The sequence below is a fragment of the Anopheles coustani genome, chromosome 3 (assembly GCF_943734705.1).
Source record: "Anopheles coustani chromosome 3, idAnoCousDA_361_x.2, whole genome shotgun sequence".
NCBI classification, from domain to species: Eukaryota; Metazoa; Arthropoda; class Insecta; order Diptera; family Culicidae; genus Anopheles; species Anopheles coustani.
Genome location: NC_071288.1, coordinates 87,341,749 through 87,361,375, shown reverse-complemented (window position 1 = coordinate 87,361,375; position 19,627 = coordinate 87,341,749). Strand labels below are relative to the sequence as shown.

At 43.1% G+C, this 19,627-nt stretch overlaps 1 protein-coding gene across 1 annotated transcript; it reads left to right on the top strand.

Annotated features, from left to right (window-relative positions):
- The first annotated feature begins 1,928 nt into the window (after nucleotides 1–1,928).
- On the top strand, nucleotides 1,929–19,130 carry LOC131260380 (FHIP family protein AGAP011705). Its single transcript, XM_058262083.1, has 11 exons — nucleotides 1,929–2,016; nucleotides 3,034–3,558; nucleotides 10,067–10,269; nucleotides 10,360–10,647; nucleotides 10,763–11,159; nucleotides 13,421–13,621; nucleotides 13,706–14,720; nucleotides 14,791–14,969; nucleotides 15,142–15,463; nucleotides 16,611–16,649; nucleotides 17,565–19,130. The coding sequence occupies exons 2-11, from the start codon at nucleotides 3,349–3,351 to the stop codon at nucleotides 18,113–18,115; spliced, it is 3,405 nt and encodes a 1,134-aa protein (XP_058118066.1). The 5' UTR covers nucleotides 1,929–2,016; nucleotides 3,034–3,348; the 3' UTR covers nucleotides 18,116–19,130.
- The last annotated feature ends 497 nt before the right edge of the window (nucleotides 19,131–19,627 follow it).

Sequence of the window (19,627 nt, the reverse complement as noted above, 5' to 3'; positions counted from 1 at the left end):
CGGCGGTGATAGCGGTGGCCCGCTAATATGCAATGACCATTTGGTTGGTATTACATCTTTCGCTGGAGAGTTTTGCCCACCCTCTGGTCATAACGGATTCACGTACATACCGTCGCCCAACATTCTTAACTTTATTAAGAGGTACATGACCTATTAATGAAATGTCAATAAACCAAGTGCTGGTTCAATTTGTATACAACTTCTGTATTTTCTCTGATGAAAGAAAAATTCCGACGCATACAACCTTTTCGAAAAAAAACAGTAGACTCTCAAACAACAACGGTGAAGTGTGGCATGCCAACTAAGGAAAAACCAATTCCACGGCTAATGGTTTCAAAGATGTGTGGGTCTGATGAGTGGGTCGAAACTTTCCGTGTATAGTTTTCTTCTTCTTTCTCATCGTAACCTAAATGGCGCGGCCCTTTGATCATCGGGAGTCTGCCATAGTGGATTACATTTTGCACGGGTAGAATATTCGGTACACATTGGCAATGGGAATCTATGCCGTTGAAGCCCTAACTGCGGCCGGCAATGCAGCAATAGCTGCCTGATTTCGCCAAACGTAGCTGGTGGTGAAGATTTCCATAATCAATGAACATATTCCCGTGTACCGAGGCAAACGTTGTAAACCACTATGTTTTTTAAGCGAGCCGCAAGCATTCAAGCATTCGAAAAGAATGCATGCGTTGTGCTTTGCTTAGCTTTAGGCGCAAATGTGAACGAGTAGGAAGACGGTAAAAGAGTAAATGAGGCCCCGGCCGCCATGTTTTCGATCGTGGCTACACCTCTTGTGGACGTTTAAACTGAATGTATATTAACCCGCATTCAACTACCACTGCGTGTTTTGTTTAAACCGTTATGGTCTTTTAAGCGAACCGTTAGCAATCAAATATTCGAAAAGAATGCATGCGTTCGTTTTTTCGGTCGTGGTTACACCACTTGTGCGGCGATATACCTAAACCAACTATCAAAAATATTTCCTCAATTTCTTGTTCGTTACATAGTATGATGCGACCTTCTTTTTCATTGATCTTGGTTTAGCCAAACCAAACAATACATTTGTAGGGCTCTAATCCCAAGATCAATAAACATTTCGTGACTATTACCAAAGTGCACATACATGAAGGGTAGAATATTTTATGTTTAGCCTACAATTTACTATATGATGTATTTATATGATTGTTTGTAGGGTAAAAGAGTAAATGAGGCCCCGGGCTAGATTCTCCTCTTCCTACTGGTTCACATTTAGCGCCTGAAGCTATGCAAAGCGCGACACATGCATTCGTTTGGAATTTTTGAACGCTAACGGTTCGCTTAAAAGAACATAACGGTTTAAACTAATCACCCAGTGGAGGTTGAATGCGGGTTAATATACTTTTACATGTTAAGTTACTAGTAAGCAAACTATACCACACATGGTGGACAGCATGAAACAATGAGTTTAGCCGAAGGAATGATTTGGAAACAGCGGCGCGCCCGCAGCGAGCGCAGCGAGCGGACTGCGCTAGGTCTACCGAAAAAGAGAGTTTGTTATAGTTTTGAGAAATAAGGGGGGCCCGTGGGCCCCCCTCATACCGCACCCATAGGTTGATTGCGTAGCCGAAATTAACGGTACACACTACGGTTCAAATACTCGTAGGTTGAATTTAACGAATTAATGTATCACCAATTGCATACATTCAGTTTAAACGTCCACAAGAGGTGTAGCCACGATGGAAAACATGGCGGCCGGGGCCTCATTTACTCTTTTACCGTTTGTAGTATTGTTATATCTTTATTACATTATCAAGCTCGTTTTAACCTTGTTAGTACGTGCCATTTCTGCAATTCTAAACCTTTATTTCCAAACACTGTCATGTTTTTAACCGTACTGTCAATCGAAGCTGTCGAAACGTCATCTACGTTATCTGTCAAAATTCCAGACGAAAACTCAATGCTCCACCGTGGGTCGAAAGCAGCAAACGCAATATTTTCCTCGTCCAGTTCGGTCGTGATACGTGATATTCTGCTTTTGTGGTGCGTCTTACTCGCGGCCATCAATAATAAATCCGGTTTACCGATTCTGTGCAGCCCGCAAAAAGGCGATCATTCGTGGGCGATACGCAATATCATATTCGCATCGACGTTGTGCGCTGGGTGTTTTGTTGGCAATGAGTTTAACTTAGTTGCGAGGAATTAGGAGATTATCTCAATTTCAGCCTTCATCCTTAGGATCGTCAAAGATCGTCGTAACTGTTGGCGCCACCAAATTAACAATTCGTCGTGGCGAAAGGAAAAAATCCACGTCGAGGGCTGTGCCGTGATGGGAGAAAGTAAACACGGTTAGCTTCAGTGGACGGAAGAAACACGTCGTAATGGCAGTGCAGTGGGTTGTTTGGCAATCCATAGGAAACAAAAAATTCCACTGTTTCTAATCGCACCTGATCGAGGAAGTGAAACTGTAACGAGTGAATGATAGCAGTATGTTATTTTTACAATATAGAGTGAATCGCAATGTCCGTAATATAAATCCTTGTTTCAAGAAAATTCTCCGCATTGTGCGAATCAACCTGCGATGTAAATCTTATGGTGACCTGTTTACATGATAGGGCAGCATAGCAGAGAAAATAAATTGTTCATAGATCTTTGCATGTTCGTTTGTGTGTACGGTTGAGGGGGCGCAGCACCATTTGTGACCGCCAAAGTGCATGTGTGGGTTTGCTGTGTGGTTAGTTCATTTGTTTTGTCTCCCCGCGAGCATGCTGTGGGTAACGGTGCTGTTTACGCAGGGAATGTGGGATTGAAGCGATATTTTACGGTGCTGCTTAGAGTTGTGTTGTTCAGAATTAACCGTAGCTCATTTGCATTGTATTTTTATGCAGCGGAAGTGCGTTACTACGCCATTCGCTCACTATTGCATCGCCCTGAGGAATAGTGAAGTTGTTTTGTTTTTGTTTTGGTGCATCCTTCAATTCCTCGTAAACCTACAGGAAACATCGTCGTAAAGATCGAAGCAACCACGCAGTGTTATCTTAACCAATTTGCTAATTTCAGGGTGCAAGTGACTGCTACTACACAACAATGACGTAGAGCAAAAGTGTTGTGCTTTCTTCCGATGGCTCCTGTTGCCGATAGTGTTTGGCCACGTACGTGCTTTCCCGCGAGCTTGACACGGTAGCATACCGGATCGTTGCCTGGGCCAACTTTAGACGGCGCCTAATCCGTCTTGCCATTGACTCGATCAATTTCAAACGGTACCCACGAGCGAAAGGCAACCTAGCCGTGGTCGAAGACGGCCGGTTAGGTTTTGTGTAGCGGAACGTTGGATTAACAGAAGAGGAAGAAGAAGAAGGAAAAGACGGACTTACCATGAGCTGGCTACGGTCGAGCCCGCTGCGACAAAGCTTCACCAAATCCGGCCACTCCGGAAATGCCAGCTCCCGTTCCGGTGCCGGTGGCAGCGGCGGCGGGATGGCGGGGATCCGGCCGTTCGACGCAACGGACTGTGACCCGAAAGCATGCTACGACAGTTTCTGCATCCACTGGCAGCAGGCGTACGAAATAATCTTACGATCAGAGGTAATAAATTAGAATCTAGAATTTATTTAGTATACCAAACTGTAATCTAAAATAATTGGTGAAATCTGTGCTGACTAGATTGTCAACGCGCCTTTTGAGCTTTGGAACGATAGGTTTTAATTAATTTTGCTATGGAACCCAGCAAATGAGATTATGATTTATCTAATCAAATTCCACCAGTGTAAAAGATGTTTATCTTTTTTGTCTCATGTCAATCAAAACATTGTTTAGAAATATTACCACATGTGAGACCAATCATCTGCCCATACTGTTGCTAATGCTTCTACAATTTCTCAACACCATATCAAACAGCATTCACAAAATATCATCTTCATCGTTAACGATCTTTCCACTGAAACGAGTCGCCGTGTTCGCCGTGGTTGCGGTTGGTTGATCCTAGCCTCCCGACGCCAAGACCGGCAATTACTTTCATCGATCCAGTGTGTGCTGCCAAAGGACGGCGGGATGATGAGTACGGCGGAATCGCGACTTGTGTTGCCATAACGCTGGACTTCCTCTTCCTTTCGATTGCGATGCTTCGATACTTGTTTGCGACGCATTTTTATACAACAATCTTCTTTTTCGAAAAAAAAATAACACGCTCCCCGGCAATAGCAAAACACGCCGTCCGGAACGTGGGTTTCGCTGTGACAAGCTTATCATCGTCAAGACGTTGCGTAAACAGTGCCGGTTCCGAACCGGATTAGCCCTACCGGACCGGGCACGGTGCTGGTTACGGAAGGAGGTTTATTTTTTCTTCATGCGATCAGTTCCGACTTCCGCAAAATACCGCATGAACATTGTGTGTTGAGCAAAGTGTAGAAATTTTGTTTTACTAAGCAAAGTATGTGTAATCTTTTTAAAACACAAATGCAAACAAGTATTTAAAAAACATGCAACGTGCAATGAGACTAGGTAGTTTAACTAAATTCGACAACTTTATTCAATTGCTTATCAACGGATACATAAGATAAGATATTAAACCTCTACACTGATCAATCTTTTTGCATTCGATCACATACTTGACTTTCTCGCGTTGCATTTTTCTAATGGCGCTATTTAATACGTCATTAATTTTTCAAAATGAAAGAACTTTCATCCCATAATCGTCCTATTCGTTTAAATGTGATGGCTGATGAGAGGTGTCCGAAACCATCGACGGCTTATTTCACCAACCAGCAGCCCGAAGCCAATCCGATCTGATGTTGGTCGTCCCTTTTTTTCCCGCGAGAAATATCGTTTTATTTACCCATGCGGTCCTAGACATGCCACCATTCCGATTCCGTTGGGTTGGTTGGAGCTGGGTTGTTTGCTTTCCAATTGTGGCGACGAAAAAATGGAGCCCCAATCGCCGGGCGAAACTCTCATGGAACGTGCGGACGGTGGGACCCTGTGGAGCACCGAGGGTTTGGTGCCGTGGCGGGCCCACGCGTCGCGAAATTTCTTTGGCGAACGCCACACGCAAGATCGACTCATTTCTTTCTTCGCTCGCCGATCGCCTTCAGCGGTGCAGAACGGTGGGTTTAGCGAGAAGGGAAAACGACAAACACTGGCAAATCGAAATGATGGCATGTCTTTCGTTTCCGTTTCTTTTTTTCAATCCCATCGCCTTTTAGATGTTTTTGTGCACTATGTAACGTAAACTTCATCCAACAGACATTTTAAAGTAGTTCAGAGCTTCTGAAAAGTGGACCACAGTTTAGTTGTCTAATGCTATTACTCCAATGCTATTACTCCATATGAGGGTGACATAACAATGTTATACTGATTTTAACGCTGAATTAAAACTAATATACACTGATTTTTCATCGCATGATGGTTGATTAAAGTGTGACTTTTTGACAATGAAAAAAAGGTTCATTTAGTGCTACATAAATTGTTTTCCATACGGTAACATTCGCTAACGCACTGTAAAAGCATTTGCCCTGTACTGCACTCGCGAATTTTTGTGACTGTACTTTTTTTTCTGTCGTACGACTGCCTTCTATTGTTTTTATCCACGGTCGCATCCACCTTGGAAAGGAAGAAAAAATTGCACCGAAAATCATATGAAGCTCATGGGTCGTGTATTTTGTGGACGGGGGAAGGGAGATCCAAATTACTGGTTACAGAGTACAAGAAAAATCTAATATAGCTCCAAAAAAAGAGTCAAATGGCACGGCCACATCTACCGCCACAATTCAAAAAGCTTTAAAAAAAACAGAAGATCGCTCTAGAAAAGTGCCGAAAACGTTGCATCAACGTTCCGTCAAACAAATTGCATCTTTGTGAAATCGCACACCACCCCCACCCAATGGGAGGTAGGTTGTATGAGAACGAGGAGGGAAAAAAACCCCGCACATAGCATGTGTATCCACATTCATCGACTGAAAGGAGGAAATGGCTTGGTGGTGTTTTGTTTTTCCAATTTTTTTTTTTATTTCGGTTTGTACCAAAATAATGAACTTTATAACGAACTTGCTATGGGAAATCCAAAAGGCGGCAGAAATAAACACGCGCAGCGAGTGACACAATTCCACTCCCATTGTGCCAAAATTGTGCTAATGAATTATTGATGCAGCCAGAGGTGAGCAACCTGGTATGGGAGAAAAACAAACCCATCATTTACGCATAGCATAACATTCAAAAGGGAAAAAAATACAATATTTTGAATGGGAGGAAAAGAAAAATGTTGACATAACATTTAAAAAACAGTATTTTAAAATTAATTATAGCATTTTGATTCTAAAAAGTATTTGTTGCTTGGGCCAACACACAGTTTTCGTGCAGGTGTTTCGTGGAAAAAATAGTCCCTCAACTCCTAAGGGAAATTGCGAGTCGCTTGACAATTTAATGCCGCAAACGGGGTTTACGGTTTCTTCTACCCGGCTTATTGAAAAAATAAATTATCAACATACTCCCAGCGATCCCGCCCAGTATCGCTTTCATTCTGCATTAATTTTCAATGAAAATGTTTTTCAACCATTTTAATCACTTTGGGAACGTCGGTTTAAACGGCGACCGACATTTGTCCTCATGCCCAACCCTCAGCTGCGGGGTTTTCCCCCATTCCATTCAATTCAGTTCGTTCGAGTTTAATTTGGTTTACTTCATGCCATGGTACAGTTGATAACGTATGTCCATGTTGATAGAACATGGTGTTGCGAAAATTCTTTTTTTTTTAAACCACAGACCATATTTAAAGTGGCATTTTAATTAATCTTTGACCTCAAGAGCTAATTGACAACGTTATGGACATTAAAATGGATGTGAAGCACTTAACGATGTAATTAAATGTCAATTATTAGTGAGTAGGCAAGTAGTACAAAACTCGGAATTTTCTATAATCTTGTAATGCTTGCTCTGTTTATGATAAAAAAATTTACTCAACAACTGTGACCAACTGGACAAAATCTTTCATATGAAAGCTTTTTTTTTTTTAAATCGTCACATTATCAAGTTTTAAATCAAGAAATTTAAAAAAAGATTATTTTCTAATCTTATTTATTAGCCCAGAAATGTTCCAAAGTTTGTTGTATTAAATTGTAAAAAAACTTTGGTTGAGCTGTTTGGAAAAATCTCTATCATTAGGCACTGAACATATTGGTCAAGAAAAGATGTTGAAAGTTACCGGAACTGCTTGTAGACGATCTGGGTTGAAATTAATTTTAGTGGATATACGATTAAGTTTAATTAATTTTTTTAGGGGTATAATCTTTGTCATTGAACACCTTTTAAAAACTGAAATCCATCATCTCATAGGGCGATTGTATGATTTGGGTTTGAAGATATCAATCTTTACTTCTTACAGGAATTATTGCCCGTTTTTCCGAACAATTCTTTCGAGTGCCAAACTGTTTAAACTCTACCGGTTACATTCGAACATTTTAGGTTACAAAACTCTCACGTACACCCCTTAGCGCGCCAGTGGAATTAATCCATTTCGTCCATCAACCCATTCGTCTTCCATCGGTCCCAAGGCGATGCGATGTGTGCCACTCCCCGTGCCACCGAAAATTGTCCCGCGTGAAAGCCCACTGAGCTCGATTTCAACATAATGAAATCATGATGCTCAAGGGAGAGGGAGGGAGGGGAGGGGGAAAGGGGTTGTCTGTGAACGTGAATGCCTCGATAGCCGTTCTCGTTCACGTGTGGATGCTGCGCTCGGCCGAAAAGACCAAACGCCAACGGACAGGCCAGAAGGCGAATCACAAGACGAAAGACGCGTAATCCTATGTAATTCTCATGGAAAACTCGCACCCGTGACTTTCCAGACACCCATCAGCGCACCATAATTGCTACCATTGTGCGGTTCACACGTGCTGTGGTGGTGTCCCCCCTTTTCCGGGGTGGAAAAGATGTTTTATCGGTGGCTTGGTTCACAAGGGAGTTTTTTATTTAAGAAAAACGGGGGGAAAATTGGCCTCCACCGAATAACTGTATCCCCGATCGTACCGTGTAATTGATCGACAGGCGTCAGAAGCCTCTAAATGTCTTCTGAAGTATCTTTCGGTAGCAAAGGCAAATGTGTTGGTAGCTGATATGAGCGAAAACCAATCGATGATTCATTCGTGATGCTTCTGGAAACGGTTATGCTTTCTTTACTGCCATTAACAACATCCTACAACTTGCGCCTCTTCCGTGGACATTGAGGCAACAAAAAACGAGGTTTCGAAGTCGAAAGCCTCACAATTCATAGGAAACCGGGTGCGCTAGAAAAAAAAATGACTTACACGTGCAAAACAACCATGTGGAACATGTGCGCGGACCAACGCGAGGATTCCCAATGCAGCAGCAGGTTGCTGCTATCGATGCACCAGGACGCTTGTAGACACCATCGGCATACAATAGCGAGTAGGAAATATGTTCATTTTTTTTGGTTTGCTTTCGCATATCTTCACACCCTCGAACCACTGCAGATTCGCTGCACAACTGCAGTCCGTCAAGGTCTACATACAGCGAAATGGCGTCGCATAATTAAAGGGCAAAGCAAACACGACATGGTCGGTGATCGGAGGGGGCACGAGGAGGGGAGTCGACGCGCGAAAACAAACACAAAAAAAATGTAGGACCATGCAATTATGCATTTTCACGCGCCTTACACCCACCTACCCCCACCTATCCATCCGGTTCCCCGTAACCGCGAAGATGTTTGCTTTCTACTCATTTACAAATTAAATAAATATCATTTTTCCACGGTAGCAGTTTCAATTTAGTATACCATTTGCCTTTGCATACTTATCTGGGTTAGGATGGAATTATCATTTCCAACCATTATGCTCTGTTAATTCGCGAACCAAAAAGGGAAATGAGTATGTGAGTGCCCAGGGTAGCTTCTTCGGTGCAACTGAAAATCGTTTGACTTCTTTTTTATTCATTCCAATCATCATGCGCTTTGTGAGAAAACTCCCAATGGTAGTTGAAAAATGAAGGGTGATATTTTTATGAAACTAAAGGAGATTTTATAAGGATAAAATGAACAAATACATTCTGTTCAGTTGCTATCAATCCACCTTGATTGTCGTGATTTTTAATGAAAATATTGGAAAATTGACTCGTTCTCGGTAATCGTTTGGTAAAAAAACTGCAAATTTGCTTAAACAAATACGGTTATTGTTGAATTATTATAAAACGTTGAATGTTTATTCAATGATAATCCAATTGCTATAAGACCAGTAGTGAATTTTAATATAATAAAACACCTACTGGTGGTAAAATCGTGATTTTGCAGAAAGGAAAATAATAAATGGAGCTGGTAAAAGCAAATGTGTCATTTTGAACGAGAAATGTCGGAATGCGAGAGAAAATCTGTCCTTCTTGTCGATAGATTCAAGTCTTTCCTTATTACTGAAAAGGACCGATAAAAACTGTAAAATTATTTTATAAACTACATTTTTCTATTTGAAACTACTTTAAGGTCATTAAAGATGCCTAGACTTCCTTTAAACCTTTAAAAACAATACAAGACAATATATTAGACGTTTTTGAGCAATGAGTTTGTGTAAAAAATTAGTAAAAAAAGATCGACGAGTCGATACTGACACAGAAACGAATTGCAATATACCTAACTTTGTTAAAAACAATATGATCAGATCATAAAATAATTCAGATAATTTAACTGATTGAAAAAAATGTTTGCATTTATGAAACTCATAACACAATTGTATCAACACATTAGTTTTGGATAATGCCTTTTAAACCCGACTGTATTTAAGTGGTCTTATAGCAACTGGACAATTGTTGAATGGATTTTCAACGTTTTATCATATTATTTTATGTAAGCTATATTGTACAATTAATTTCCGTATTAAAGCATATTCGGAGCAAGCTAATTTATTAATATATTTAGTGAATATTGTGAAAATCGAGATAGTCTTGTAGCAACTGGACAGAGTGTATGATTGTCATTCAATTAGGAAGAAAGTAGACAATGAAAATATATTACAGGTTATACTTCTTATATAAATGAAAACAACAGTTCTGTGAGCAACATAATGGAAAACCCTTACTATTTTTCTCCTTCTTGCAGAACTATCGAAGTCAATCGCACGACGACGTGCTCGGCGTGGTGACTCATCTGGATCATATGGTGACGCTTCTGCTGATGGAGCTGCATCACTGCAACAAGCTCAGCCTGCCCGGCCAGACGGCACCCCCCGCGCCGTGTCTGGAGCACCTCCTTAGCGAGAACCTGCTCGACAAGCTGTACGAGTGGGGCATTAAAACTGGAAGGTGCGCGCGCACTCATCCTTGAGTTAAAGGTGTCATATGCGATTCCAATTTCTAATCGATTCCCTCTCTCTCTCTCACCTTCACCCGCAGATATGCCAATGCCGTCCGGTTGGAGCAGCTGAAGCTTTACGAGCAACTGGTCAGCCACTCGCGTCACCAGCTGCTGGTGCACGAACCGTTCCTCAGGCCGCTGCTGAAGCTGCTGGCCTCGAGCCAGAACGAAATCTATCCGCCCGACGTGGAGAAGCGGCTCGTGATCCTGCTCAACCAACTGTGCGTGGTGCTGATGCAGAACGTGCACCTTCTCGACCTGTTCTTCTTCTCCACCACGCAAACGCAAACCCACAGCCAGCAGACCAGCAACGGCGGCCACACGAAGTGAGTTTCCATAGTTCGGTGATTGTTGTTGCGTCACTGCATTGCATTCTTCCTTACATTCGCTAAGCTGTGATCCGTTCCGTTTGATTTCGCACAACCTCCCTCCTACCCTCAGTTTCATCATCTTCTCGCTGCTGATTCCGTACGTGCACCGGGAGGGGTCACTGGGTCATCAGGCGCGCGACGCACTGCTCCTCTGCATGGCGCTCTCGCAAAAGAACTCGAACGTCGGCACGTACATCGCGACCTACTCGTCGATCTGTCCGGTCCTGGTAACCGGGCTCGGTGGGCTCTACTCGCGGTTGCCGAACCAGATTGAAATCAAAACCGTCGACTGGTATCGCATCACGACCGACGACGTGACCGAGCTGCCCGAGCTAACGCTGTTCATGAACTCGCTGGAGTTCTGCAATGCCGTCGTCCAGGTCGCCCACTCGATGATACGCCAGCAGCTGCTCGACTTCCTCTACCAAGGCTTTCTGGTGCCGGTGCTCGGTCCGGCCATACTGCAGGTAGGTGGTGTGCCTCTGTCCACCCGCACAAAGGCCTTGTTTTGCTTTTTGGGTACTGCACCTTTCCCGACGTTTGCGTCTTTTTGCTCGTCAGACATCCTTCATCTTTCCCCTCCCCCCACGCCATTATCTCGCCTCGTAACAACCGCATCTTCACGGCAGGCACGAGCCAATCTCGCACTTCCAATCGGACACCGTTCGCCTTCGTTCCGCTGTAACATAATGCTTCCTCATGCACATTCAGCGGTCGATTTACCGACCGTTGGGTCCATCAAATCACCGCTCACCACCGGGAGAAATGGGGAGAGGGTGGGAAAGCACAATTATTTGCCATTAGTGTTTGCATTCGGTTATCGGTACACTTTCCTTTCCGCCGCCAACGTGGTGTTCGGAAAGGCCTCGCTCTATCTCATGCCTACCGTTACCTTTACCCTCCATTACCGGGCCAAATGTGGGTTGTTTGTGTTGTGTTGTGGATGAGGTCCGGTCCGTTCCGTCCCGCTGTTCTTACGGCTCGACCCACAGCCCGTAATCTCTTCGGCAATTCTAATCTGTAAATAGCAGAAACAATGGTTTGGTGGAATGTAACTTTAATCGGTTAGTGGTGCACTTATGTTTGCTGTACCCGGCGAAAGCGCGGTTTGTTGGATTATGGTGGGAAGGTCGCACTGCACAAATCATGCCCACACAGCATCACACAGAAACTAGTTTGTTTACTCTTAGTCGCATTGGAATGCGACCAATTATCAACGATTTTATTTATTTTCTGATTAAACAAATGATTATAGTATCTTCAGTTCAAACAAGAATAAATAGAGCAAATGAGAGGTAGAGATCGAATAAACAATCGTTATGCAAAAGCTCAGCAATCCTACGTTGCTATGGTAATTTGAGTGTTGGGGTATTTGACAGTTAGCGTTGAATGAAAGTAGATGGTTGCTTAAACCGACTTCCGAATCACCAAAGGAAAGCAAATGAGAATTAAATTAACTCAAAGATCTAATATTGAGGCTATAAAGTAAAACTTAATTTTGCCGGGTTCTTGAAAACACATCAATCCTATTCATAAAAGCACACACGGTTATACGGTTTTCGTAAAAGGAAATCAAATGGACAACTCAACCATTACTGACTCACAATCACACCACAATTCCCTTTTCGTTATGGTTTGTTGTTTTTCGTTGTGTTTGTTTAAGTGGCTGGTGTTCCATCCCATGTTTACTTCAAACTGTTCTTTTACTTCCACCGGTTCGGAAGTGCCATATGATCGAGTTTGTTTTTCTCGTACCCGTAGTGTTCTACTAAGCTACATCTCCGTTCACTAGTCAACAGTTTTTTTTTCTAGTTTTGTTACATTAGCTCCCATTTGTTACCTTATCTTGGTTTATTTTTTCATGTCCTTTTTCTTCTTTTTTTTTGTCTGTTTGTCTGTCTCTGTTTGATTTGTGTGTTTGGTATTTTTACCCGATCTTACGATCGTTACGAGGCATTGCCGCGCTGCCGTTCCGGAACTAATGGTACTATTTTATTATTTTTTTTCTTTTCTCTTTCTCTTCCCCCACATCATTTGCCCATTTCCTTTCGGCTTTAATTGCCCTTTTTATCGTTTACACTATACCAAAAATTTCAACATTGTACTACAATTTTCGAATAATCTCGTCATTGCACACCTTCTTGTCTTCTTTCTTCGATGGTGCATCCCGGCCTGTTTGGTGATCTAATATTACCCGTCGATCGTTTTCCCAATGGCCGATGATCGGTATCATTTTATCAATTGTTTTTCCCCTTTTTTCTTGTGCTTCCATTTTTTCCCCCCATTTCTCCGTCCAATATCTTTTTGCCAACCTAACTGCCCTTGCTCTCGTTGCCTTCCTCGACGACGAACCGTCCGTGTGTGCGTGTGTGCGTGCTTGTGTTATACAACTATGGCCTTTTGATGATGAATGCTGTGAATTTTTGCTATCGTTTTCCGCTTGTTGATATTGTTTTTCTCCCCCGTTTTCCGGATGGCGGAATTTTGGAAATACGTAACATACTCCATCTATTTATAATGGGGGTTGCGTTGTGGACTGCAATGAAAAAAAAAAAAATAAACGTATCTCAATTTCAACCCGACACCTGCTAACCAATAATGATTCATTAAAAACCCACCGCGACAACTCCTCACACAACACAAACAATAAATCCAAATGCTACCCTAATGCACACCACTTGAAAAACGAATCCCCCTGACTATCCCAACTCCTCACTCTCGAAAGCAGACATTTAAAGGGCAAGGTCAATTCCAGACGAACGTCGAGTCGCAGGTGTCGGCGATGGCGTACTTCGATCTGATCGTACGGTCCATCACCGAGCCGGGGCTGATACAGCTCGTCGTTCGCTTCCTGCTCGACGAGGAAAAGTTTGACGGCCAGCGGATACTGGATGTACTCGTGGAGCGCTTGAACAGCAACGATTCAAGGGTAAGGCTTACATTTGCTTTCCGCTGAAGCAAATAACTTGAAAAAAAGGAATCTAATATGTTTTTTTCTCATTCCGCTTTGCAGCTGTGCATGGTCACCCTGTCGCTGTTCGATAGTCTCCTAAGCCTCAACTGTGAGGACATCATGCTGGAGCTGATGCTGAAGTATTTGCTGCACTGCAAGCACGTCCCGATATCGCACCGGTACAAGATCAACCGGGTCGATCCGTACACGCAGGCGGTCGAGTACTTCCTCAACATTACACCGGACATCATGCGGAAGGTGAACAGCGTGCTGAGTATTAACAATAATAACAACACCAATGGCCTCGGGGCAAGCCAAAGCAGCGGTGCCAGTCAACGTGTTATCACCACCAACACCACCACCCCTGCCCCAACGAGTGCCAACGGGTTAAACGGTGGTGCTGGGGTCAACATGAACGTTAGCAAAACGATCGGTGCCAACTGGAACCACTACGGGTTGAACACGACGACCGGCGAAACGCTGCTGGCCAACTACCAAGCGTACCTGCTCGATGCACGCACGCGCATCGCCCAATGCAAACATGCCTGTGATCAGTGGAACAACGTGTACCGTTACCAAAAACTAAGCAAAGCGAACTTTGTCTCTTCCTCCGGTTCCGGTCCCGCGGGGTCCCCGAACGGTGGTAGCGTTGGCAACAGCCTCGAGAACGCCGAAGATGTCCGCACACTGAAGGTGCAGATGATAAAATCTTTTTTGAGCGAATTTTCGTCCGATTCCGGAACCTTCGGCTCGATCGTGGGCGACCAGCCGGTTGGCGTTGGCACGGGTACCACTTCCAATGCGAGCATGTTTGGTGGGGCCGGCTTAGTGGCGGCCACCGCAAGCGGTGGTAAGCAACTGGACAGTCTCCAATCGATCGGTGACAGCAGTGGGTACGAAAGTTTGAACGTATTCTCTCAGTCTACGAGTGAGCAGTTACCGGCAGCGCTGGTCCTACCTCCGGAACCGAAGCATCAGCGGGTCGACACGTGGAAGATATCGAACGTGCGCGAAGAACCCATCGGTGATCTCGATCTATCTGAGGATCTCTTCGCACAGGGGACGGTCAGTTTAGGTACGTCGTAGAAACGGTTCTTCTTTTTATTTCGCAAATATTAATTCGTGCTGGTTTTCTCTCTCAACAGGTCCCTTCCTTACCGCCATCTGGGGAAAGCTGCAAACCTTCACGAGTAACTGCATGTACGTGAACCTCCATCTGACGGGGTTGATAAGTCACCTGACACTGTTTCCGCTACCACTGCTGCACTCGATTCTACTGCGGCCCGATATACCGACGACCTCCGATACGCCTTCCTTTCACCAGGTATGCCTAAATTGCTTCACAAAATTACGTGCCATGTATTAAAACATGTATAGTCCAGTACTACAAAGATGGTTGAATGTTACCAAGCGATAAAAGTTCAAAAATTTGCATTACTATCGAAGGTTCAAATGAGTTTGAAAAATTAATTGTCCTCTCTTTCTCTCGTCACAAGGTGCTGAAAATATTGAAGCAACAAATCGATGCCGAACTACCGGACACGGACGAATCGCTCGAGATTGCCGACGTGGCGCGAACCTTTCTGGTCGATCGTGAGTTCCGGCTAGTGAACATGCGCAAGAACGCAATCGAGTCGGCCGCCAGCGGCGGGAAGCTGCTAAACGGGGGCGGCTCGTCGATGACTTCCAGCCTCTCGCAAACCACTCCCATGCAGCTGACCCCCAGCTCGTCCTACGATCCGTTCAAGCGGCAGGACAGCAAACGTAAAAGCATAACCAACTCATTTTCGAACATTTTCCGTCGTCCCGGGTCTGTCGGTGAGTGTTTCGATATCGATTCGGTATTGTTTTTTATTTAAATTCCTCTCCAACGATGGTGTGTGGACCACAGCCTGATCGGCGATCGCCCGTCTACCGTCGATCGATCACTTAGTTTATCTTTCACCTAACCAAACCAGCCACAACATGTATCTTCCTATCCTACGAATCTTCTTGCTGCCTCTTGCTGCGGTTGCTCTCGAAACTGATGACTTATGCTTTCGTTTTCACAGCTCATTAGTTGCGGCGTAGTGTGATTCACCAACGATCTCTAGATACTCTGTCGCACCGCCGTCTTTCTTTCGTTCTCGCTTACGTCTTGCTTCTTCGTTTCCTTTAATTGCTTTTCACCTACACTGGATTATTTTATTTTTGTTTTATTTTTACTGTTATACGCTTCCGTGGGCACCTTTCGCCTTATATGATTTCATATCTCATCTATCATTTCTCATCTTTCAACTGTTACGATTTGTCTTCATTTTCTTTATTTATTAGTTTGGAATCATGCACAAAGTGCATTTAAAAAGGTTTTCGTGTTTACAAGACGTTTTATCAAAAATGTTTGTATTTGCAATTTGTTGTAACAGTTTTCGTTTATATTTTTTCATTTCTTAACTGCTTTTTTGTTCGTTTTTTTATTTTTGCAAATTTACTGCTTCAAATGGAAGAAGAGTTTTGTTAATCGCTAAAGAGACAGCTTTCTGCACCTACGCCCACCGCCTGTCACTGCCAAATGGGCGTTCATATTCATTCCATCTCCTCCTTCAACACTTCTCTCCGCTACTGTATCTAAACACCGTCGGTCTTTGCACAAACTCAACCACCACCGCGCCACTACGTAGGACTGACATGTGCCTCATCTCAAATGTGAACTGACTAACGATCGTCCGTTTCGGTATAGTGTGAACACAATCGAAACAGTTAAAGAGGGAGAGCGAGATAGAGAGAGAGAGAAAGCGAAATTTTAAAACTCCTTCACTTCATCCATGTGCTTAAAACATTTGTACATTCACAAAGCAACCCCCGTCCCCTACGCCATAACGTTCCTTTCGTTGTACTATGATAAATGCTTCCAGAAAACTAGCCAAATGACTGATATATAATAAAACCGCATCAATTTCGTCATCTCGTTTCTCTCCTCATTCAGCTTCATCGGGTTTAGCACAAATAGTTGAATTTTTTACCGGTAAATATCATGCCTTTATTTGTTGTTTCTTTGTTTTTTTGTTTTGTTATTGTTCTGCTCTACTCTACCTTTCCAATCCTCTCCGTCGTTTCCTTTAACTACCTCCGCCTGCAGCATAGTTTTATCTTAAACTGCTTATTATTTATTGTTTGTTTTTGGTCTGAAACGTTTCCAAATTTTGCATGCACAACGTTATCAAATATCCTTCTTGTTTTGCTCATGTTAACACAAATTGTTTTAATGTAAATGTAAAAAATTGTTTCCTTTTTTTATATTTTTCTACGAGCATATAGGAGTTTGAAGCTCATTGTTATTTGGTTTTTAAGAATATATGGTTTTTTAAATTAAAATATTCTATGTTAGGAGCTCTTTCATCGTCTTTATGTGAAATTTTGTCCAACCGTAGAAACATTCTTGAGCTTATTCGTAGGTAGTACCACATTCAAGTGCCTTTCTCAAGGACCTTGTTTGTTCGTGTCTCTTTTCCCCTGTCCAGAGCATGTATTAACATTTTATGAGTGTTTTGAGTTTTGATTGTTTTTGAGTTATGTAAGGTTATTGGAAATGTTTAGTCCCTTGCGGGTTGTTCTACACTCACCCTCCCATTGCTAACGATTAATGTTTTAAATGTTGTATTGTTTGGTGTGTATTACGGTATATCCGGTAGAGCATGTATAGGATTAAGGACAGGTAATTTAGAATCGAACCGTGGTTCGAGAGTGTGAACACTAATACAACCCTTTCCCGAGTCGGTTCCGAGGCCGAACGTAGATTATCCTTTGCTATGCTTAATTATTTCTTGTGTTGCCGTTTCTATTCTACTTACGTTTCCGTTGCCGGGAAGATGGGAAACAAAGCACTTGATTAATTTTACCCCATACTCTCTCTCATTCGGAATGGTGCGGGATTGATCAGGCTCGAGCAACGGTAACGGATTGAACCATTCGCCGAACGGAAGGCACCCGCAGTCACTCACAGCGGGATCATCGACGAACTTCTCCGGACACCAGCAGCAGCAACCGTTATCAACCCCAGGGGGAACTGGCACCTCCGGCACCGGAGGAGGAGGTGGATACCATCCGCCGACGAGCGGTCTGCTGGTCAGTGGAGGTGGCCGACGCGAGTCACGTGAAGCGGAAACCCAATTCATGTCGTTCGAGACACCTTCGAATGCTCCGGCTGCTGTGGCCCCGGTTCATCATTCCTCCTCCGGAATGGTTCCGGCAGCGACCGGTGGTAACAACGAGTTGCACTTGCATGGCAATAGCCTCGAGCACCATTCGAGTCTGGTCAACTACAGTGTGGGTGCTAGCGAGCGACAGCTAAATCTCGCCATCGGGGCCGTCCTGCTGGACGAATGGCTTCGCGAACTGTCCGCCATTACGCAGGAACAGTGCATCATGATGCTCTCGGAGCAGGTACAACATCAGCAGCGTATGGGCGGGGTTCAGCAACGGACCAGCTAAAATATCCCACAAACAAACAAAAGAAGTCCGGTGCAAAGCGGAACGATAACTTCCGACTAACGATCGATTAGCATAAGTAACTTTTCCCGATAAACGAAAAGCTTGTGATGTAATTAAGTAACAAAGTTTGGGAACCTGTAGCCCCCTTTTCTTTTATAGATCCGTTTTACTTTACCTCCCAGCCTGTGTGTTAGTTCAATTGTCATGCTGTGAGAACGTCTTTTGCTTGAGTTTGAGTTCTGAGGCGGGCGCGATCGTTTTCGAAACGATTTAGATAGGTGAAAGTTAAATTATATACGGATGATTCGCTTCCGTTTTGTTTTATAAATATATAAACAATAATTATGTAGCTATCTATATTTTAACGATTATCATCGTCGCTACTACAACGAAGGTAGGATGTGTAGAGTAAGTTTGCTTTTGTGCGATCCTTTCCTTTTGAAGCGTACATCCCTTTTGGTTTCCTGCTTTACTGTTTTAAACATTTAACGTAAATTTGTGCGTTTGTCCATCTTTTTAAACCCCTACTGTACGATATTCAACCGTACGCCCGCGTGTACGATCAAACCCTAAGGCCAAACGACACAAATGCGACAAGGAACCGGTTGCTTCAAGAAGCTATCGGTGCGAGCAGGTGAAAGTTACTTCTTGAGTGATGCGAATTTATATCTTTTTATCGTATGTTGACCCCCATTGAGCGTGTATAATCGATATGTAACCGCTTACTAAACTAACTAGCTAAATATCGAACAAAGAAAAGAACAAATGGAACAAATGAAGTCGACGTAATTTGAGCATGAAGATAATATATACAACTATTTAACGTACTGTAGCAATTTTCGACCCCAATGGCTTTTCGCGAGGATTGGTGAGATAAAAAATACAATGGAAAATCTAACCTAGTGTACATGAAGCGAAGATTGTGGAGTTGTTTTTTTTTATGTAAGATATATACTATTATATTGTTTGATTTATCGAAGTAAATTACCTGAAAGAAAGTTGTTAATGTTGTGAAGGGTTGTTTTTTTTCTATCTGTGCCGAAATCTTGAGTAGTTCAAAGAACATCGATCGAGTTGAAATTACATTAAATTATGTTAAGTTAATTTTAACTCGAATCGATGGATCGGATATCCGATATTACGGTTCTCAAACATGCAGTTAAGTATTTGGGAAAGAAATGTTTTATGACGTAATGCTGTAATCCCGTTAATGACCAGCAGTTGGCTTCCTTTTTAAATCAAATTTAATGAATAGCCGTGAATTACTTACCGTATCAATTGGTTCCAAAATAGAGAATTTATTGGTGAATTGGTGAACAGCTAAGTGGTTCGGTTTGCTTCGAGGTTAGAAGTGAAATAACATATCTTTCGCTTCACAGATCCTTCACTGAAGCAGATCAAAGCGTTTTCATTTCAACATGTAACGATCAAAGTCTAGATGGCCGAGAAACGGTTAACGCTAGAAGAAGGATGGATCAAAGGAACCGCATTATTAAAACAACCATGAAAATT

What these genes read in the sequence shown, in the direction of transcription:
- LOC131260380 (XM_058262083.1), top strand. Translation starts at nt 3,349, where the DNA reads ATGAGCTGGCTACGGTCGAGCCCGCTGCGACAAAGCTTCACCAAATCC. An exon ending in AAATAATCTTACGATCAGAG is followed by an intron (nt 3,559 to 10,066) that starts GTAATAAATTAG and finishes TCCTTCTTGCAG; the next exon opens with AACTATCGAAGTCAATCGCA. An exon ending in TGGGGCATTAAAACTGGAAG is followed by an intron (nt 10,270 to 10,359) that starts GTGCGCGCGCAC and finishes CTTCACCCGCAG; the next exon opens with ATATGCCAATGCCGTCCGGT.